Raw genomic sequence first — 23,448 nt, 5'->3', positions numbered from 1 at the left:
GTTTCCCACATGGGTGCTGGAACCCATGTGCTGGGCCGTCCTCTGCTGCTTTCCCAGGCTATAAGCAGGGAGCTGGAAGGGAATTTCATCTGGGAAAAGAACTGGCACTTATATGGAATTCTGGCACGTGCAAGGTGAAGATTTAGCCATCAAGCCATTGATCCTGTGTTTATATTTACCATCATGTGAGGATACTTCAAAAAATTTTTGGGAATAGTTAGAATTCAAAAGATTTTGATTTTGTTGCAAAAAATGTTGAAATCCCTGCAGAGCTGTTTTGTAATATGCATTTTTCACAATATGTATTTCTCATTAACTTTTTGAAAACCCTTTGTGTGTCCATTCTCTTGCTAATTTCTCTACCATTCTACCACCAAGATTAGTAACATAGTGCACACATGGGAAATTTCAGGTTTCTAGTGCACAGCTTTTCCTGCTAGTTAACTGAAACTATTTTCACTTAAGAAGAATTGTGAGTGCAACGTCCTGTTTGCGGAGGCTCATGAGATGCATTTAGAGGCTGAAGTTCTTATGAGGGGTCTGCCACAAAGATTTGTACCAACTACGGACATGTTGGGATATTTATTTAGATGTCCCCAAATCTTGCATAGCCACTGCTGCTTCTCAGCGGTAGTTTTTATCTAAGTGTTAAGGCTTAATGATCAGTCTGCAGGGTACTCTTAGAACAATGATGTTATGGCTTAAAGAATTACCAAACTTTCTTTGACAAAAGACAAATAAACTTCTTTCCCTTGGCAATCATTTTATACTGGAGTGTAATACAGAATGTTTTACATTATCATGATTTTGTAATAAAAGTATCCCCAAATCAGTCATTGAGATGTCACTTGATACCACAAAAAGGTTTGAAAAATCTGAGTCTCCTTAGAACTCTAAAAACAAAATTCATGCTGTCTTAATTTTTCAAAAGTTTCCTGACCTTGAGGATCTGGATAATCTCAACAAGCATTTCTTTTATTCCAAATCAATTAAAAGTACACCAGCCTGACCTGAATGACGGGGAACTTGTGATAATAGCCAGTTAGCTTGCTAGGTGAGATGACTGGCTCTTTTCTTGGCTGTGGAGATTTCTTTTTCCCATTTTCCCGTGTTGGTTGCTTGGCCTAGGAGGTTCCTCTTGGTTTCTTACATAGCATTCCATAGGTTTTCTTTGAAGAATCACAGCTGGAACCAATACTGGATATCCTTGGTTGTCTACTTTGGATCAAACATAGCAGTCATTGTGGGCTTCTGTTGTTGCTGTTGGTCCACTTAAGACTCCATTAGCTGAGTGATCATTTGCAGATGAATTTGCTCACTGAAAAAAGGCAGAAACTTTCCTTGTTCCAAGAGCTATGGGTTTCCAGGGCTGCACTGTTTTCTGTGCAGCATCTGTTTCCCCTTATTCACAACACCTTTTAAGGGATTTCTTCTTCCACACTAAATATAATGAGACTTCTTCTGGACCAGTGAACCAGCTAAGCTGATTGATGATCTCCCCTGCTTAAAATCTGAATCTTAACTAGGAGGCAAAAAGACTACATCTGTAGTCTTATACACCCAGTGGAGATTGCCAATAAATAGACATTTGTTTGTCTTCTGTAAGTACAAAGAAGTTTGGCAATTCATTCATTCCAGTGGCTGTGTCTTTATCAGACACTTATGGCTGTTGTTTTTAGACCATCTTCCTTGTGGCTGATTTGGTCCAAATCTGGTTTTTCAGTTGTTCCTGCTGCAAACACCCCAATTGTTGTCTAATTTTCTCCAGATACTGTTTGTTGGTATTGAAATAAAAGTGAGATGAACTTATCAACTTCAAATTTCAGTAATAGTGTTTCAATTCTAAGCAAAAGAACATTGTGACTAGCAGGTAATTATTTTTAAGTACTTTTTTTTTTAGTTTGAAAGAAGAGGGGTGGGTGGAGAGAGAGAGAGAGCGGGAGAGAGATCTCAATCTCCCATCTGCTGGTTCACTGTCCAGATGTCTGTAACAGCTGGTAGCCAAGAGCTCAGTGCAAGTCTCACACATGGGTTGGTAGGATTCTGGTTAACTGAACCCTCACTGTTGCCTTTTGGTGTTAATAATTGGAAGTTCAAACCAGGGGCTGGAACCAAGACTTGAACCCCGGGCACTTCAACATGGGATGGGGTTGTCTCAAGTGCCATCTTAATAATTACATCAACTGTCTGTCCATCTTTAAGAAGGGTATTGCTGCGAAGTTTTACCTATGGTGCTTTTCTCTGCTGCTTTTAACTTAGATTTGTATTAAAGCAAGATAGCAGCTCTGGTTCTTCACTGTTTAGCTGTGTGACCTAAAGTTATTTATGTTCTCTTAAAATCTGATTTCTTCATTTTGTAAAATGAGGGTTCTTGGGAGCATTTCACATGTTGAGTTTGGTACAAAGCAGGCAGTCAATAATTGTTAGCCATTGTAATAATAATTAATGTTCTGGCTGTACTGTTCACTCTAAGCTCTCTGGGACATTCTATTTGTACTTTTTTATTCTTTTTTTAGAAAGGGTTTTCTTTATCATATTACACATTTGGTTCTGTGTTTTCTGTTAGATTTATCCTATAAATCATATATTTGATTCTCAACAGTATTCCTTCCCATGATTACATTTGTTTTGTGAAAGTTTCATAGGCTCTGGGATTCTCCCAACCCCTCCTTGTGCCCTTCCCCCATGGTGGATTCCTCCACCTTGTTGCAGTATTACAGCTCAAATCCAGTCAAGATTCTTTCACTGCAGGCATATATCAAGCAAAGAGTCCAGCACCTAATTGTCCAGATACATTCAATGGTTTCTTGGGGAGACCATCTCTGGTCTGAAGGCTGAGCTGGCAGAATATCATCCCTACCACTTAAAAGCCCCAACATAACATCAACAACAATTTACAACATTATGGTATTAATTGACATGGTATTGAGTAACCAATATGCTAAAAAATGCAGGTTCTTAACCACATCCTGTGACTACTTCACTGACATTTCAATTTTAGTTTATATACAACCGGCTTCTATACACCTTAAAATGGCTATAGGATACTATTCAGCTGTCTCGTGTCTATCCTCATTTTAGTATTTAGCAGTCCATAGTGTTGAGGCAAAATTCTGCTGAACCTGGTTGATTTTAGGCTAGTCTAAACTAGCTTATAACTCTAACAAGGCATATGACAACAGTTGAGGTGCAGAACTCTGTTAGGAGGGGTTTACAGAGAAATCTTCAATGCCTTAGTGAGGAGTAATTTATCTTTGTGTCCTACCTAGTAAGGTATATGTGGGTCCACACTGACTGTTTTCAAGCTTTCCTTGTTGTTCTCTATCTGTTCTATTTTTTTTTTAAGTTTAATTTAGGGGGGCGGGGCTCCAGAGCGACCCTGTTGGTTATTGCAGGAGAGGGTGGGTATCCAAAGTTGGAGCTAATTAAGGACCAGAGAAAGCTCCTCTCCCTAGACTTCCCAAGATTCTTAGATATGGCTTAATCTACTTTTTGTCTTCTGTAATGTACACCATAATGTTGAGGACCCAGATTGTACCTCAGAGAGATCGCCTAGATAAAGAGTAAATATGACACTTCATCATTCTAGACTGGTGATAGTTGTTTAAGTTCATCTTAATCGTGCCCTCAGAAGTGTATCACATCTATTAAGTCAAATCATCTTAACATCAGTCCTTCCTCATCAACACTGCATAATTTCTGGAGAGACAAAGTCTGATTTTTTTTCTTCTAATGGAATTATCAGTATGAGAAATTTGCATTTAAGCAAAAATACTTTAGAGTTAAATATTATTCTTTGTGGCACATTGCTACCTGAACTACCACTGCAAGGACACTCAGAAAATGTCCCTTATGCGTTGACTTAAAAATTTCTTTCCGGGGAGGTCGTTTGACTAGGCATTTCCCAGTGGTAGATAAAAGCTTACTACTTTCCAACTTGGTGAGCCCTTCTGTATTGTGCTGGATGAAGAAATGTGCGGATGAAGTTATTTCCCATTTTCTGAAATGTCATAGGACACCCGTTTCTCCTGACCCCTGATTAGGGAATGGCTGTCTGGCTTGTGGTGACAGTGCTTTGATATTCCAGAACATTGCTCTCATAGGCAATATACAGTGTATATTGAGAGCACTTTCTCACAACTGAATAGCACCGGTTTCATGGGAATTTTTCTTTCTTGATATTTTTGGATCTATTTTCCAGCACTATTTCCTCTTTCTAGTTGAGAAATCACTCAAATAAATCTCTGCTTTTTCATAGCTTTAGCCTTGTTAGTAACTCGATTTGGCTCAGTAAGCCAGGATTCCAGTTCCTGTCTAGCAGTAGTTTATCTTGACTTCTGTTGTAGAATCTGATTTATGAAAATCAAGGGCTTTGCTTTAGACTTTTGTTTTGCCTTTCACTTCAAACTTTGATGCTTTTGTTAACCTCTTCCACATTGGCCATGGGATGTGAATTAGGAGTCTACAGTCAAAAATGACCAGGCCTCCATCAGGACATTTTAAACATATAACCTTAAAATGCAGTAAAGGAAAAACCATCCTTCCTTGTGTAAACCACATTTACTAAACCTAAACTGCTAAATAAAGCATTGCCTTCACCACCAACACATTCACTGTATACAGGGTGTGGACAGTCATGTACACAGATAACAAACAGGGCCATCCCCTCTGAAATGAAGATGGTATGAAATGAAGAGACTGGAGTACCTATATACCCAAAATTATCTTAGAAGCTGTGAGAGAAGGTGATATTTGAGAGGACTTGGAAATAGAAGAGGATAGCAGGCCTCAAGGAGGAGGAAACTGCATGGACAAGGCTCAGAGGCATGACAAAGCAGAGCCTTTTCTCTTTCATGGTTTCAGAGATTAGGTTGGATAGAGAGACAATTATGGACAAGAGTAAAAATGAGGATAAGAATTGTAGAATCTATGGCCAGCATCAGAATGAAAAGGTCTATGGAGAAGCTTGCACTTAACCTCAGACCATCAGAGGAGCCATGGAAGTGCTAAAGACAGCAAGTTGAGGACACTAGAGACTGAAAAAAAGGGAGCAATGTAACCATCTAAGGAAGCAGATCTCAGCTCTTGCTGTACTTCACCATTACACTTGGCACTTGTTAATAATGCAGATGCTCATGCCCACCCTTAGAACTTTTTATTTTGTGGTGGAAATGAACTATTTTACTTTAGCACTCCATAGATGCTACTAATGAGTAGCCAGTTTGGGAAATATTTGTATGTCCGTGGCAGGCAGCAGGAAGGCTTGAATTGCAGTTAGGTTCATGGATATGCAAAAAGATGATGCTAGAATCAGGCTGGAAGATGCCAGTGTTCGATTGGTTCATTGAACTGTAACTACCATGGTAGACTTCGGGATTACATGTAGGAATCCCAGGATAGTTAGCTAAGTCAGCTGAGATGGGGACAAACATGTGCTGTCCAGTGCCTGTCATATACTTCACAGGCTCCTCGTGTAATCCAGAGAAAGGAAATATCCCCACAATTTCACTGTGTTGGTCTTCTTCACTTGTGTTGTAAAATTGTTTCCTTAGGCTGATTTGCATGTTCTGTATCCTGAAGTCCTCACTGTCTGTGGTGCAAATGAAGGTGCATGAATGTGATGGTTATGAAAGCTTTCTTCTTTTTTGTTCAACTAGGTGTTTCCTCAGTTTTTCTACAGTTTTCTCTTTTCTGGCTCTGGTTGCTTTGACATGAAGCCTGTCACCTGTTGCTGTCCTTCATGGGCACCCTGCTGGGCAGGCCCATTTGTCCTCTTCAGTGTCAGAACTGGCCACTTGTTCTGCCCTGTTGGCCAGGCTTCTGCTCAGCCCCACACTGGCTGTATCCTCTGGATCTGATTGTCACCGTTTGAGCCCCAGGTCTCCCATTGTCTTTTATGACACAGGTCTGTCAACTTCTGACCCTGACCTTTTCCCCATCTGCTTTCTCTCTCTTTGCTCTTTTAAATTCTCTGAGTTTGGCTAAGTGAGTGAAAAACTGGAGATGCCATCCTAGCTCCTTGATTGACTGACTGACTCCTTCTTTTAGCAGTTCACCAGTCACCCTGAGCATCTCCCATGTGTACATCAATTAAGTTTTGGGTTAAAGTCCCTAAAGACTTGTAAGCTTGTGAAACATGGCTACCATGTCAGCCTTCCCTTCTCACAGGAAGGAACAAGTGTTCTTGCAGGTGGTAAAGACTGACTGGCAGACACAGAAACATTTTTCCAGGTCCTCCTGGTAGAGACCAAGTGGAATGTAAAGAACAGCGAACTTTCTTTGGGACTTGGGAGAGGAGCTTTCTCTGGTCCTTACTTAGTTCCAACTTTGGATCCCCATCTTCTCTGGCAATGACCATCAGGGTCGCTCCAGAGCCGCCTCCCCCAAAACAAACAAACAAACAAACAAACAAACAAACAGGATAGACAGAGAACAATAAGAAAAGCTTAGAACCAGAAAGGAAACAGTCAGTGTGGACCCACATATACCTTACTAGGTAGGACACAAAGATAAATTACTCCTCACTAAGGCATTGAAGATTTCTCTGTAAACCCCTCCTAACAGAGTTCTGCACCTCAACTGTTGACATTTGCCTTGTTAGAGTTATAAGCTAGTTTAGACTAGCCTAAAATCAACCAGGTTCAGCAGAATTTTGCCTCAACACTATGGACTGCTAAATACTAAAATGAGGATAGACACGAGACAGCTGAATAGTATCCTATAGCCATTTTAAGGTGTATAGAAGCCGGTTGTATATAAACTAAAATTGAAATGTCAGTGAAGTAGTCACAGGATGTGGTTAAGAACCTGCATTTTTTAGCATATTGGTTACTCAATACCATGTCAATTAATACCATAATGTTGTAAATTGTTGTTGATGTTATGTTGGGGCTTTTAAGTGGTAGGGATGATATTCTGCCAGCTCAGCCTTCAGACCAGAGATGGTCTCCCCAAGAAACCATTGAATGTATCTGGACAATTAGGTGCTGGACTCTTTGCTTGATATATGCCTGCAATGAAAGAATCTTGACTGGATTTGAGCTGTAATACTGCAACAAGGTGGAGGAATCCACCATGGGGGGAGGGCACAGGGAGGAGCTGGGAGAATCCCAGAGCCTATAACACTGTGTCACATAATGCTATGCAATTAATAATAGTAATAAAAGAACAAAATTAAAAAAAAACACAAATGGTTTGTGATTATGAATATATATTCTAATCATGACTAATGATTCTAGACCGTGTGTCAACCATTGCCATTAACAAAAATGCAAAGTGAATTCTTATCTCACTAAAGCCACACTTCATTCTTTTAGGGAGCTGGCATACTTACTCCACACCAAATGCCTTTGGGGAGGTCTACACACCAAATGCCTTTGGGGAGGTCTACGAAGATCCTGTCTCCAGGCACATCCTCTGTTTTGAGCTCCAGGGCTAGATTTCCAAATGAAAACTTGGAACTCAACATGTGTCCTAGAGGGGGTAACAGCATAGTTTTTTTTTGTTGTTGTTGTTTGTTAGTTTGTTTTTTAAATCAGAGCAAGAATCTCTTTGAAATTCAGTAGAGAGGTATGTTATCTTCTTAATTTTCTCAATTTCTCCTCTTGCATTTCTTTTATTGAGTTGGAATAGTGGCGTTCTGTCTCCTTCCGGATGCCGTCGATAAAGTCTTTCTATAAAACTGTAGTTTGTGCATCTGAAAGACAGATATACACATACAGAGTGGGGGTGGGGAGCTGAGGGGAGACATGTCTCCTATCTCCTAGTTCACTTTTCAAATGCCCACAACAGCTAGGGCTGGGAAAGGCTCCAGCTGGAAGCCTAAGGCTCAGTCCTAGTCTCTCAGATGAGTGGCTGGGGACCCAACTGCTTGAGCAGATAGATGCCTGCAGCCTCCCACTGTATGCACTGAGATGCAGGGAGTTGAGTTGCAGTAAAGCCAGGACTTGAATTCAGGGACTCTGACATGGATTGTGGGCATCCCAAGGGGTGACTAAATAGCTACTTTGAATGCTCACCTGTATCAATGATTCTTTTAGTGCTTTTAGCACTAAGAGTGGCATTTTGAATCTATTGGTAGTATTTTGGTTATTACCTAAAGTTTTTTATTTTTTATATGCTAAAGAAGGAGGTTTCCTAATTTGCTGCAATCTTTAAAAACATCATTAATAAGTGTTAAATTTTTTCAAAGTTCAAATACAACAGTATTCAAATGGAATTGTAAAGACAGAGGTTATTTACCTGGGACCATCAAAACCAGCATATTTACTTATTCGTTATTTCAACTACCACTCATTGAGCAGTTCCTGTCTGTTAAGTTTATTGCTAGGAAGCTTGCATATTGTTATCAAAATATTTAGCCTTGTTTTTGAAAAGTTATTTTAGATCTGATTTTTATGTTTCTGCTTTGTTTTACATGTTATTGTTCTGTATTTAACCTTTTAAAAAGTAGTCAGCCTTCCTTTGGGTTTGCCGGTTAAGTGTCTTGTCTGTTCCGTCTTATTGGTAGTAAGGAACTCTTGGTAATATTAATTTCTTAGGTCACGTACAGCAATACTCTGATTATCTGGGAGTCACACAGCCAATTGCATTAGGGGTAATTGTACAGCTCATCAGTTTCACTGCAGTTGATTGTGATGTCTTTTTTCTATTTTTCGAATTTTTTTTTTGAAAAGTAGATTTTACAGAGAGCGAGAACGTCTTTCATCCACTGATTCACTCCCCAAATGATTGCAATGGCTGGAGCTGAGCCAGTTCAAAGTTGAGAATCAGGAACTTCTTCCGGGTCTCCCATATGGGAACAGGGTCCCAAGACTTTGGGCCGTCCTCTGCTGCTTTCCAGGCCTTAAACAGAGAGGTGGATTGGAAAGGGAGCAGCCAGGATACAAACTGGGGCTCATATGTTTGCTGGCACCACAGGGTAGAGGATAAACCTGCAGAGCTCCTGTCCCGATGGCTGTGCTATCAGCTTTTAAATGACAACACCATATGATAAAAAACACTCAGAGGGTTTGATTTAAAGTAAAAAGGCTCATATTAACATGTGACAATATTTACAAACATATCAAACATGTAAATATTATGTCACCAGTGGTCATGCTTTCTCTTCATTAGTAGTCATTTAAAATTCTGCAAAACCACTCAGTGATCGAAGTATATAGATGTGCCTCTGAGGCCCAAAAAACTACTTGTTTAACATCACAGAATTCTGCAAATAAAAATGCAGTTCAAGCTCTTGAAATGTACTTTTCTATTTTCACACTTCGTTACAGGAAGCCTATTCTTTAATTGAGAAGATTGAAGCAGAACAAAATGCCCTATATTCACATCAGAACTGTTTGAAAAGTTCAAAAAGAAAGAAAAGCAAAGTTCCTCCCCCACCGATCCTGCTTTCCCGCACTCACTGTTCCGTGACGCTCAAACCTGCTCCATTTGTTTCTGACGTGAAGGTATGTTGCCCTCAAACCTGCCCTGTTTGTCTCTGATGTGAAGGTGCAGTGTCTACCACGGTTTGTGTCTCCTGGACAGTGACAGAAGTTGTGACTCACGCTTGGATTGTTTTTAATAGTTGAATAATTGGACCCTGAACTGTATCCTAATGTTTTGTCTTTACTCAGGTAGAATGATGTCTCGCTTTCATTCTGTTGGTGGCGTGCTCCATGCAGCCATTCCCTATTCAGATTGTTGGTCAGGGAGAAAGCCTAGTGAAACATTTGCCTCTGTGTGTCTTTGTCCTCTGTTCATGGCCTAGAGCCTCGCGAGGGAGGAGACAGACATTGGAGAAGGGCTCAGTTATTCTTAGTCAGCAGGGAAAGTGAGGAAACAGACTGAAGGTCTGGAGGTTCTGTCCAAAATGGAAAGTGGGAACTCACTTGAGGAAAGACAAGTAGTCATCCAACCACACTAGAAGTCATTCTTTGTGTATTTATAAAAGGGGGAATTGTTCTCCTATCACTAAAGCCTTGGAAGTGGGCCTAAATGTGACTAAAACTTTACACTTGGTTTTCATTTATATCTATATCTGTATCCATATATGTCTATGTCTAGATCTATTTAATTTACTTATTAATAAAAGTAGAATTATCAAGAGAAGCAGAATTATCAAGAGAAGGAGGTAGAGACAGAGAGATCTTCTGTTCGCTGGTTCACTTCCCAAATGGCCATAAAGGCCACAAAGGCCTGCAGTCTGGGCTGGTTTGAAGCCGGGGGCAGGGAACGTCTCTCATGTGCGTGCAGGAGTTCAAGCACACAGGCGATTTCCCCCAGTTTTAGCAGGTAGCTGTTTCAAACATGGAGCAACCAGGTCTTGAACTGGCGCTTGTATGGGATGCCAATACTACAGGCAGTAGCTTTACCTGCTACGCAGAAACACCAGTCCCACATTTAGTTTCTTAACAAAAATTAGATTTCACACAATTGGTGTTTCAAATATTACATTTTCCTCTTTTTGGACTATCAACAGCATGCCCTTTGATGTTGTATGAAAGTGAAGCTTCACAAATAATCCAATCAAAAATGGACAGTAGATCTAACGACACACTTCTCAAAGGGAGACATGCAAATAGCCAGCAGGTACATAGCAGAAGTTCTCAACATCATGAACCGTTAGGAAAATGCAAATGAAAACCACAATACAATATCACTTCACTCCAATTTACTATGCTATAGTCAGAAAGACAAAAAGAAAAATAACAAGTGCCAGTGAGGAAATGGGGAAATGCGTGCCCTGGCATACGTGGTAGGTGTAAACCAGTACAGCCAGTGTAGAAACCAGCCTGGAGGGTCCTCGAAAAATGCCTTCAGATTCAGCAATCCCAAGACCGGGTATCTAAAGGAAATTTCTCGAAGAGACATCTCTCTGCACTCCTACGTGCGATCACCAAGAAAATGAAACAACCTTCGATAAGCAAATGGATTGAGAAGGCGGGGTACATACACGTGCTAGGATATGCAGTCATAATGAAGAATGAAGTCTTGTCATTTGCAGCACTGTGAATGGACTCGCAGGTCGTAATGTTAAGTGAAATAAGCAAGGGACAGAAAGTGCCGCATAATCTCATTTACATGTGGAATCTTAAAAAAGTTGATCTCATAGATGCTGAGAGTAGAATGGTGGCTTGCCAGAGCTGGGAAAGAGACAAGAGGAGAGAGGGTTAGGGGAAAGGCTGATTAGCAGATACTTTTGTAAGACAGATTTAAAAATTCATGGAAAATGTATTTTATGAAAAAAAAACTATTCATGGATTTCTTTTTTAATGGTTTATTTATTTATTTTTTAAATTGGAAAGCAGATTTACAAAGAGAAAGAGATACAAAAAGATCTTCCACCTGCTGGTTGACTGCCCATATGGCCGGAGCTGACCCTATTCAAAGCCAGGAGCCAGGAGTTTCTTTTGAGTCTCCCACGCGGGTGCAGGGTCCTAAGGCTTTGGGCTGTCCTCTGGTGCTTTCCCAGGCCACAAGCAGGGAGCTGGATGGGAAATGGAGCTGCCGGAATTAGAACCGGCGCCTATATGGGATCCTGGCACATGCAATTTGAGGATTTAGCGAATAGGCCACAATGCATGGATTTTTTTTCTTTCTTTTCTTTTTTTTTTTTTAAAGATTTATTTAATTTTTATTGGAAAGTCAGATATGCAGAGAGGAGGAGAAACAGAGAGCAAGATCTTCCAGTGGCTGAAGATGAGTTGACACAAAACCAGAACCCAAGAGCCTCTTCCAGGTCTCCCACACGAGTACAGAGTTCCAAGGCTCTGGGCCATTTTTCCAGGTCACAAGCAGGGAGCTAGAATGGAAGTGGAATAGCTGGGATTAGAACTGGTGCCCACATGGGATCCTGGTGAGTACAAGGTGAGGACTTTAACTACTAGGCTAACATGCTAGACCCTTTTTATTTAATTTATTTTTTAAGGTTCATTTTATTATTTATTTTATTTTCATTGGAAAGGCAGCTACAAAGAGGAAGAGATACAGAGAGAAAGAGACTTGGTGGTATTTTTTAATAAGTGCCCTCCAGTTGAGTATCATCTGTCAACCTCTGTTTGATAGAACTGAGGTCCAGGTAAATACGGATAAAGCATGGCTTCATTCACAGAGTGTTAGAACGATGGCTGATGGACATCAACGAGAAGTAATATGCTTTCACAATAATTTACAGTGGGGAGAACAGAAGTAGCATTTATTTTATACCTAACTATGCAAAAAATAAAGTGACTACGGTTATTGCTGGCAATTTTTCAAAAAAGACTTTATTTATTTTGAAGGCAGAGAGAGAGAAAATGTCAAGCAGCAGAGAGGTGTTTTCTGCACTGGTTCAGTTCCCAAATGGCTGCATCTGCTAGGGCTTGGCCAGGCCAAGGCAGACACCAGGAGCCAGGAGCTTCATCTGCATCTCCCGTGTCGGTGCAGGGACCAGGCAATCAGGCCTTCCTCTGATGTGTTTCCAGGTGCATTAGCAGGGAGTGGATCAGGAGTAGCTGGGACACAAATCATGGCGCACATGGGATGCTGGCATTGCGGGCAGTGTCTCCGCCTGAAGGCTGCAGCATTAGCCCCAGCAGCAGCTTTAATGTGAACTTCGATTTTTAAAAGAATGTTAAATAGGGTTTTTCTGCTTCTGGAAACTTTTTGGGGAAAATCAACACAAAGTTAAGAATGGATTTTTCCATCTAAGTATTTGAGGTTTAACCGAAATCTGATTTTTAAAGTCTTATTTCAGTTTAGTGATATTTTTATTTCTTTTTTTAAATTTTTATTTTTATTGGAAAGTCAGATATACAGAGAGGAGAGAGAGAGAGAGAGAGAGGAAGATCCTCTGTCCGATGATTCACTCCCCAAGTGACTGCAATAGCTGGTGCTGCGCCGATCCGTAGCCGTGAGCCAGGAGCCTCTTCTGGGTCTCCCACGTGGGTGCAGGGTCCCAAGGCTTTTGGCCATCCTTGACTGCTTTCTCAGGCCACAAGCAGGGAGCTGGATGGGAAGTGGGGCTGCCGGGATTAGAACCGGCGCCCAAATGGGATTTTGGCGTGTTCAAAGCGAGGACTTCAAAGCTAGGCCGCACCAGGCCCGATATTTTTATTTCATTATGCTTTGAAACAAGAAGATATGAGAACAAGAGAACCTCATCTTTGACTTGTAGAGTTAGGACTTGTCAATAGCTCATTGAACGTAGTTTTTATATTATACATCAGGAGAAGTTGTTCCAGGAAATTATTGCCTGCTGTTACCCACTCATTGGCACTAGATGGTGCTGTGGGCTTAACCAAATTTACTGGTTTGAGGCTTCAGCCATCTTTTGTTTTACCAAAATCACTTGTTAAAGCATTCATTACAGTAAAACCTATTTTTGTAGTTTTGTGTGCTGATATTAAGAACATTATATACTCTTATTTCTTAAAGGGTGATCTGCTGATGATGCCCGTGCCATAGATTCTAATTACACAATGTTTCAGAGTTATGCAAATGAAGGTGTTATTCTGTGGAACAAAATAAAAATGTAGTGTAAAAATACTTGTAAAAATGCTGTTAGAGACGATTTTACTTCCTGAACTCTGGCGTTACAGTAGAATGTATAGCGCTAATGTTCCAAGTCATGTAATACTGTCTTTTTCTCCTCTGCTATGAAATCAAAATTTCTTTTGCATGGGATATCAAGAGAAGCTTATTTTAAACTTCCTTTTTCTTTTCTTTTCTTTCTTTCTTTCCTTTTTTTTTTCTTGAGAGATTCATCTGGTTTTTCTCTCTGGCCTGTAGTTCTTAGAATCTTTCAGCAGTGTCTCTGTGCTCGGAGTTGTCCTGCCTTTGATGAGTCCTCCTTCATGTACTGCACATCGCAATCATCGGAGACCTTCTCTTTGAAAATAGAAAGGGTTAGATAGTTGCACCAGAAATTCTGATTTGTTAAAATTTAAGCAGGTTTGAACACCTGTAATTTAAGAAAATGTTTGTTGCCTCATACACTGTGTCTGGGAAAAACAATTCTGGCACAGAGGAGAGAGCCACTTAGGTTAGGATTTTTTTTGTTGACCTGGAGCAGTGGTTGGCAGGCACAAGCTGCAAGAGGCAGTTCTTTCCAGCTTCTCTTGTAGTTTTAGTTCCCTTGTAGTTTAGTTTCCTTTGGGAAAAGGAGAATGACTTTAGTGTGCCTCATTCTCACTGCCTACTCCCTAAGATATTAACTCCTCCCTCCTGTACTTCATTCTTACAACGTGTCTCCTTTATTTTAACATCTTGGCAGAAGCACCACTGCTCACCATTTAATGAAATCTAAGTTTGTCTACACTGGCATTTTGTGTTTGGTTTATATCTGTATTCAAAAGTTATCCAAGTAGTACTACGTTTCAGAAGAGTTTTAAACTGGAGAAGAATATTATCTATTGTCCAAATCCTCTAACTCTTCTTATTTAGGGGGTACTCTCCTTCATTTTTTCTCATGCATTTGGAATTTTATTTTAAATTTTGCAACAAATATCTTGTGTTTTTTTTTTTTATCTTACAAAATAAGAAAATCATTTCAGTGTTGCTTCCCCGTCTACTCCTCCCCCGCCCCTGCCATCAAAGATTAAGTCAACTCCTGGGATTGGAGTTTGGAGTCAGTTCCTGCTTTGGACAAAGTTATTCAACATTTCTACATCTCTATTTCACATCCCATAGACTGAGTGTGAATTTTGGAAAGTATGCCAGTTAACAATACACAGCACGTAGGGACTGCTCAAATATCGGTTGTTGAAATAAGTCATAAGGAATATTTTCATTCTGATAGTTTCTGCTAAATTAACCCTGTATTTGCATTTACTTTCCTAATATTAAGCCTGAGTCTATTTTTGAACTTAGCTTTTGTGTTTATAAGTTGAATAGTTACATTTTTGTTTAGAGAAGGTCTCCTTCTGCTCCACTGAGATGAAAGAAACGAAGTGTCTTTAAACAGACTTCAGGTGATCGGCTTGTGACTGTTCCTGGCAGGTCTCCTGGTACTGCATTTTGGGTTGCAAAGCAGAAGGAAGCTATGGAAAAGTGAGACTAAACAATAACCATCTTCCAAACTCAGGAGAAGCGGTATGTTGAATTAAATGTTGCCAAAGCCTCATTAATGGAAATTAAGAGACTTTTTTTTGTATGAAGTCATTATTTCAGTGAACCTGCTCTAATTTCAATTTTAGTCCTAACCGAAAAGGGCTTTGTGATTTTACGTGTAAGATTTACTTAGTTGTATTGTAAAAATCATATTATTTGATTTTTTTCAAGTATAACTTGTAATGTATCTTTGCTAACAGATACCAGCTGATGGCAGAAGCATTTTTGAAGTGAAAGGTTTGGAAACAAATGAAAAATACATATTTGCAGTTGCTGCTTATTCTTCTAATGGAAAGCTTGTTGGTGACGCTATTGGGGAGACAACGAAACCAATTTTAGTTTATCCCCCTCTCTCTGCTGTTACTGCTCGAATGTTCCTGACTCAGGTACAAGAAATGTCTGTTTTTTTCCATTATGTATTTTCTTCTTGTTAAGCAGTTACCAAGTAATTTCTGATGAGGGGGAAAAAACAACTACAGCAGACATGCTAAGCTCCTGTAGCATCTGTTTGCAATATTACAGCTCAGTGTTACAAAAATACGGATCATTCATTTTCTTATGGGTGAGTTTACTTTTTAACAGTAATATACTCCATTCAGTGTAGCAAATGTAGCACATATTAATTTTAGAAATTGTGGAAATTCCTGAAATGCATACAGAAGAAAACAAACCTTATCTGTGTCCCTGTTATCTAGACTGACTTAGCCTGGAGCATTTTGTCAGTGTCAGGAGACCTTGTTTTTTTGTTGTCACAGTGCAGTAGGCTGCTGCCAGAGCCGGGGTGGCTGAGAGCGTCCAGCCTGCAAGGCACCAGACGGCTCCTCCAGACAAAAGGTTTATACAGAGCAAATGTCCAAAGTGCTAAGGGCGAAACGCCCTCACCTCGTTGATACAGCCACAAGTGTTTATATCTCCGCACATGCACACAAATACACACATGCACACAGATGTACGTGACTTTATGACATGAAACTTTCATCATAGTATGATTTTACATCCCATTTCCACTTAATACATGACATTTTCCTATTACATGAAGTATTTGCCCACAAGACAATTTTAAATGAATTTATGGTATTGGATCTATCACAGGTTGCTTAGCAATCTCCATTGCTAAGCTTTTTTTTTTTTTTTTTTGCTATTATAAATGAAGCTGTGATGAACGTTGTTGTCCATAAATCTTTACTTGTACTCATGGCTGTTTTTTTTTAAGAATACCTTCATAGAATTAAAATCTCTAGCTTCATAGTGACAAGCCAGACCTGACTTGAATCTCATCTCCCCCCATGGCTGTGGATCCTAGAAAAGTGATTCTCATTTGTGAAGTGGTAATGATGATAATAACTACTTCCTAACTGTCTTCACAGTAGTTACACGGAGGTATGAATAGCCTATGTTTCACCATAGCATCACTCATCAAACAGTAGGCACTGGATAAATAATTTTAACATTTTAAGTTATGGATACACTCATGCCTTGTAATGGTTTTGCTGAGCTAGTGGTTGCCTGACTTGAAGTGTGTCACCATTGAAGAAGATACCAAAAGGAGTGACTCACTGGCCTCAGCTCTCATAACGGCTAGTTTTGACCTATAAATTTTATCATGTTTCTAAAATGCCATTTGTTTTCTCTTTTAAGAACTGATTGGCATTATAAGTTAGATTTAAATAGCATCTTACATTGCCCTGTTTTCAAAGAATATTAAAACCAAGAGGACTGCCAGGATTTGTCTAGCATAGCTTAGCATGTTTTACTGGGTCATGGTTTTCTGATGTTTTGATTTCTTTGAAATCTAGTATATTCCCCAATTTGCAATTATGGTGTTAATTGTAAGGAACTGAATATTTCATCCAGGCCTAATTTTCTCACAGGGAGTGCTTTGACTCTTGGGTTCCTTTTGGCAGAACTTTCCTTGCTAGTTAATACAACGAAATCCAAGATACACTTGAGGGAGAAAGAGAAGTGTCACGAAGCAGTGACCTGTGTTTCTTTATTGATACTGTATTTGCAGTTTTCTAGTTCACTCATGACAGTTTATGAGCACTCCCTCATCGTGTTAAGTGGGCTAACGCAAAAACCTTCTTCCTTATTAAACCTCATTAATTTACATCTTAAGCTTAAGCTTCTAAGTTCTAGCATGTTAATCTGCTTCTCTGGAGCTGCAATCCAGTTTCCGTGAGAGTGGTTAGTTTTTAGATTCCAGACAGTTATTTTATCATAAAAACTGCAGATATTTCGTTAAGTGTCTCTGATTGACTTATTTTTGGGGATTTTAGGTTGTTCATTTCCCTTACATTATTCCGTAAATCTGAATGAAGTCAGGTGAATCTTTACTGGTTTTATTCCTAGTACAGAAAGTTACTAATTTTTCTGTCTAGAAACTTCTTTGAGGAACCTGTTAAAATGACCTGAGTTTTTCCTGTGGCTATTTCCCACTCTTTTTGGTTTAACCCCTTTTTTATTCCTCCTCTTTAAGTTGGGAGTGGACAGATAATGTAATATAAGCTACTACATTTAAGAAGAAAATTCTAATCTCTGCATTAGAGATTATGATGTTAGCTAAGTTGTTTGTCCTCAGTTTTCCCATCTGCCTAATGGATATAAGACAAAAACCAAATTATGCTGAATTATTGAAGTATCCAAACAGATAGTGAATGGACAAAATGAGTGGTTGAGATAAGGACGTTTAGGGAATCTTATTATCTTATATATCGTGACAGGCATTTTAAAGTTTATTATTTCATTCATCCATTGTTGGACACTTAAACTATTTCCATGTTTTGGCCATGTGATTAGTGCAGCAGTGAGCACAGGAGTGCAGAAATCTCTTCAGCTTACTGATATCTGCGTCACTTTCACTTTTTTTCCAAAATGGCTGCGCTAATTTACAATATCGCCAACATTGTGTGAGGATCTCCTTGTCAGCATTTGATGTCTGTTATTTTTTTATTTGATAGTAGCAGTTAATCAGGTATGAGGTGGTATCTCATGGTGGCTTTCATTTTCTTTCTTTTTTTTTTTTTTGGAGGAATTAATCTCAATGGAGTACTATTTGGCCTTGAAAAATAAGTAAATCTTGTCACTTGTGACAACATGGATGAATCTGGAGGATTTTTATGCTAAGTGAAGTAAACCAGATGCAAAAAAGCAAAATACCGTATGATCTCACAAGCGGAATTGAAAACAGTTGTAGGAAAGAAAGAGAAGAAGGATGGTTGCAAGGGGCTTAGCGGGAAAGGAGAGATGAGCTGCTGATCAGTTGGATGGGAGGAATAAGTTCTGGTATTCTAATCACACAGCACAGTGACAGTATTCAGAGAATAGTGTGTTGTACATTTCAAAAAATTTTGTATGTTCTAACAATGAAGAAACTGTGAATCTTTGCATGATATGCTAATTACCTTGACCAGATCATTCAATCAGGGATACAGAGGTATTTCAAAAGTCCATATTGGGCACCCAGCACAGTAACCTAGCAGCTGAAGTCCTCACCTTGCACGTGCTGGGATTGTATATGGGTGCCAGTTCTAATTCCAGTGGCCATGCTTCCCATCCAGCTCCCTGCCTGTGGCCTGGGAGGGCAGCCAATGATGGCCCAAAGCCTTGGAACCCTGCACCCAAAAGTGGGAGACCCAAAAGAAGCTCCTGGCTCCTGGTTTTGGATTGATGCAGTTCCAGGGAGTGAACCATCAGACAGAAGATCTTGCTCTCTGTCTCTCCTCCTCCTCTCTGTGTATCTAACTTTTTAATAAAAATAAATAAAATTTTTTTTTAATTCCATGGTGGGTAGCATTCTGTGGCACACTGAGGTTAAGCTGCTTGTGAGACCCACATGCCATATCAGAATGCTTTTTTCCAAGTCCTGGCTATTCTGCTGGTTGAATCCAGCTTCCTGCTAATGTACCTGGGAGGCAGCCAGTGACAGGCCAAGTACTTTGATTCCAAGTAGGAAACTCAGATGGAGTTCTTGGCTTCTGGCTTTGGTCTGATCCAGTGCTGGCTGTCATGTAGGAAATAAGCCAGTGGGTATAAAATCTCTATTTCTCTCTTTGTCTCTCCCTCTCTGTAATTTTACCTTTCAATAAGTGGATAAATGAAACTCTTTTTAGAAAGTTTATGGACAATGGAATTAAAAGATAACTCTGTCTTGTATGAATAATTCTTGAAATCAAGGTATACCAAAGGTGTTCAAAAAGTTCAGTATAAAAAACTCATGCATGGATTTCAATTTTTTTTTGCATAAAATGGCCTTATCAAATTTCATTTTCCATGAAATTTCTGAGGTAATGTCATATGTGTATCAAAATATCACATTGTGTTCTAGAAAATAGTGCAATTATTATTTATAAAATTAAAAAGTATAATATATAGTAATAAGAACTTAGTCTAGTTCTTGACATTTTTCAAGACCTTTGATGACAGTGATCATGCCCCCGCTTTAACCTATCCAACTCTAATGCCTGCGTTTTTTTTTTTTTTTTTTTCTTCAAATTCTAACCCATTCTCCCAGCCTTTCCTGAATGCGTGGGGATGATTTCTACCATGGAACCTTTTTCAGATTCTCTCTAAACTCTGCTCATCTGAATCGGATCCCTGACTCCGGGTCTGATGTGAGCCCTGATTCCTCATAAAGCCTCCACAGTAATGATGTGATTCTCTGTCGTTCTTCCATCATTTCATGTGTTTCTCATGCATTACACTTGATTCCTGTTTCAGGGAGTTTAAGGCCACTTCTCAGCTTTGAAGAGTTGACCCCTACTGCGCTTGGCACCCTGTGTATGCTCCTGTTCACTAGTCAGTGTAAGAACTCATTTGGCAGAGTTGAAAGGTTCTCACGCTGTAAGCTATTTATTCCCTTGGGTGGAAAATAGCCATTTTCATATTTGGTTGGATTAATTTACTTAGACTTTATCCTTTGTCTGATTTCATAAAAGGATTTGAAATAACACAAAACTCATTCGGTGAGATTTTTGTGCTTTTTCTCTGCATCTTCAAATAGAATGATTTTTAGAACTATTTTGATGGAATATATTCTACCAAAAAGAAGTTAATGCTTTTTTTGTTTTGTTTTCCTCCTGAGCTTCTAGGCTTTGCCACTGAAATAACTAATTTTCCCTAATGTGAAATCTGTTAAACTTAAAACAAAATGTAGCTGCTTGGAAACTATGTTTTTTTATTCTTTACTGTTTTCAGCTGTAAACCATGCGTTGCATAGAAGCTCTGAAAGTGTCCGTCAGAACCAGAAAAGAATGAAGCATATTTCATATATTGGGTTTGGGAAATCTGATTGTTTCTCTTGGAACAGATTGTTCATTATAACAGTATCTATAATAAATGGAGTGCACTGCTGAGTTAGATGAAAATGAAATTAATTTGGCTCAGATGTGATCTTTGTTTTGCTTATGAGGATTTGAAACATCCTTACAGAGTTTCAAATTTCCATGCAATTTAGAAATGAAAGAGATTTCAAAATGTGCCTGTGTCCCTTGCCAGTGGCCATCGTTCCCTTACCCTGGTGCAGTGAACAGAACAGCAGATATAAATGACCATGTAGAAAATCAGTGTGTGTGAGAACTGCATCAGAACGCTTCTTGAGAAAATACACTTCACAAATGAAAACAAGAAAATGTGCCTATTTTTGTTTGTTTCAGGTTGCCTACCAGGTTGGTAACTATGACTTGGCCAAGAGAGTTTTCTCACCAGTTTGGAATTCCTTTGTTGCTTCTCCACTTCAGGATGAACAATCCATTGTTTGCTTAAGCAATATAATGACTATTACCCAGAGAAGGTATTAAAAGTATTATCTGAAAAAAAATTAATTTGCTTCTTGAAACTATGAAGGTTGGATGTGAATTCTAGAGTTTATTTTCACTTTTCCTGTTAAGATAGTATGTGTAACATAACTTCTACGGAGCTCTATAATAAGGATGTGTATTCCAAGGTCCTGGATTCTTATTAAAGACTTCTGTGCTAGAGTATAAAAGATTGGTGATGCATGTGGAATAGAAGTGCCAAAATATAGCTGAAGTAATATTAGTTGTGCCAAAAAGTGCAACTATGCATGTAAGACTTCTGTGATAGAGCATGGCCATGTTGTCATTTGGGTTAAGGTCCAATGAGTAGACTGCTAAGAGGAAGAAAGCTTTTCCTTAACTTGGTGAGACTTGCACATGTAGGCAATCAGCAACTGCAAACAAATTGAAACAAGCCAAATAAAACCACAGGCCGTCTTCTGTCTCACCAGTGATTTTCACTTGAAGAAACAAAGCTTAAGAAATTCCTCAGAAATGAGCATTAAAATAATCTCAGACTGTCTGGGTAATTGCAAAAGCAAGAAATCTCTCTTTCCTATTGGCTAATTCCTAGAATTCCCTTAATAAGAAGACAAAACCCTTCATTCTCCATCAAAGACAATAAGCTTAAAAATACAAATGTTGGGCCTAGTGTGGTAGCTTAGCAACTAAAGTCCTCATCTTGTACAGACCAGGATCCCATATGGGCACTGGTTCTATTCCTGGTAGCTCTGCTTCCCATCCAGCTCCCTGCTTGTGGCCTGGGAAAGCAGTCGAGGACAGCCCAAAGCTTTGGGACCCTGTACTTGCGTGGGAGACCCGGAAGAGGCTCCTGGCTCCTGTCTTTGGATCAGCTCAGCTCCAGCCATTGTGGCCAGTTGGGGAGTGAATTAATGGACAGAAGTTCTTCTCTGTATATCTGACTTTCCAATAAAAAAATGCAAATGTTGGTGGAAGCACAGTATCCATAAGGCTTACATCCTGTTTGTTTCATTATATATTAAAAGTATAATTCCATTCAACCAAGCAGATGTAGGCTTAGTATTTTCTATCTACAAGGGTACTGGTTGCTATGGGAGGATTTAAATTGCACTTTGGATGAAGAGACGACTTAGGTTTTATATAACGGAGAATAAGAGAAAAGGAGTGCCAGGCACTGTGACATAGCGAGCTAAGCTTTCATCTGTAAGACTGACCCCCATGTCCAAATGCCATTTTGAGTCCCAGCTTTACTGCTTCCAGTGTAGCTCCCTGCTAATGAGCTAGGGAAACAGTGGAAGATGACCCATGCGCTTGGGTTCCTGCCACTCATCTGGGGGACCTGGATGGAGCTTTGGGCTTCTGGTCTTGGTCTGGACCAATCCAAGCTGTGGAGGCCATTTAAGAAGTAAACCAGTGATGGAAGATTTTCTGTCTCTCTGTCTATTTCTCTCTTTGTTTCTCTTTCTCTTTTGGGCATTTGAAATAAGTAATACTTATTAAAAAAAAAAATAAAAGGAGGAGTAGAAAGTGACTGATCTTTCCAGTGTGAAATTCTCTAGTGAGAAGTCCATGATATTTACTAAGGAGATATGAAAGGTGGAACAAATTTTTGGAGGAATACAATTTCATTGGATATATTTTGAGTTTGGTTTTCCAGCAGGATGCCTTTGTGAATATTAGATGCTAATAGGTTTATTTAGTGCTGACAATCAGACGAAGGGCAAGAGTAAAGATATAAATTTAAAAATTGTCCACTGGGCTCATCATTGAAATCTTGAAAATGAACAATATCTTTTTGATGAAGTGACTGTTTAGCATAAAAGATAGAAGACTAGGATTGAATTTGAGTGTTCCTAAGGGAAATGAGAGTATTGGCCAGGAAGGTCTGGCTGATAATTTTAAAAGTCAGGCAGAGCAATTGCTAAATAGATGCTGAATAGGATAAAATTGAAGAAGAGACTTTTAGAGTCAACAAGAGGAAGCTACTGGTAAATTCAAAAGAGTGTTTTTTTTTTTCTTGTTACGGTGGGCCAGAAGCCATTTTGCCATACACTAATGAATACATGGAAATGGAGAATTATAACAAGAAAGAACACTCATGTGAAGTTGGGTGAGAGTAGTGCAGGCAGAAGCTTGTAAGGAAAAGAAGGCTTGAAGGGATGAGTTTGAAGGCTGATGCAGCAAGGGAGCCCAGGGAGGGAAGAGGTTGAAGAGGAGGTAATTCTGGTGATGATGACGCTGGCTGGGGGGTGCCTGTGGAGGATAACAGGGTTCAGAGCATTTGCTTCTGGGATTGAGGACAAAGAGGCCTCAGTGATGAATGGAAGAGCTACTAGGAAGCACTCAGGGCTCGACTCAGCTCATGTCATCTAATGTGAATGCAAGGTGAAGCCCAGCTCCTTCATGGGCGTGTGCCCCGTTCGCTCTTCTTCAGCTCTTGGGGCCGAGATCAGTGTTTGTATGTGGTAGGCATTCAGTGAGTACTTATTTGAATGACAGGAATGATGAATTCAACAAATAAGGTACTTAATTATTGACCATGATGACAAGGATAGAAAAATTAGACAGTGGCATCTGTGCAAAGCCAAGCAAATTGACTGTT

General features: G+C 39.5%; 1 protein-coding gene across 1 annotated transcript in view; it reads left to right on the top strand.

Moving 5' to 3' along the window:
- Positions 1 to 23,448, top strand: part of CFAP54 (cilia and flagella associated protein 54) — a 345,554-nt gene that overhangs the window by 67,905 nt on the left and 254,201 nt on the right. Inside the window, exons 20-23 of the mRNA XM_040980448.1 lie at positions 9,273 to 9,449; positions 14,962 to 15,054; positions 15,273 to 15,458; positions 20,724 to 20,860. Of these exons, the coding sequence (XP_040836382.1) occupies positions 9,273 to 9,449; positions 14,962 to 15,054; positions 15,273 to 15,458; positions 20,724 to 20,860 (593 nt within the window). The remainder of the gene's footprint in view (positions 1 to 9,272; positions 9,450 to 14,961; positions 15,055 to 15,272; positions 15,459 to 20,723; positions 20,861 to 23,448) is intronic.

The sequence above is a fragment of the Ochotona curzoniae genome, unplaced genomic scaffold, assembly GCF_017591425.1.
Source record: "Ochotona curzoniae isolate NIBS_2020 unplaced genomic scaffold, NIBS_Ocur_1.0 contig_1014, whole genome shotgun sequence".
Lineage (NCBI taxonomy): Eukaryota > Metazoa > Chordata > Mammalia > Lagomorpha > Ochotonidae > Ochotona > Ochotona curzoniae.
Note: the sequence above shows the minus strand (reverse complement) of the source record. Positions and strands in the feature narration are given on the sequence as shown.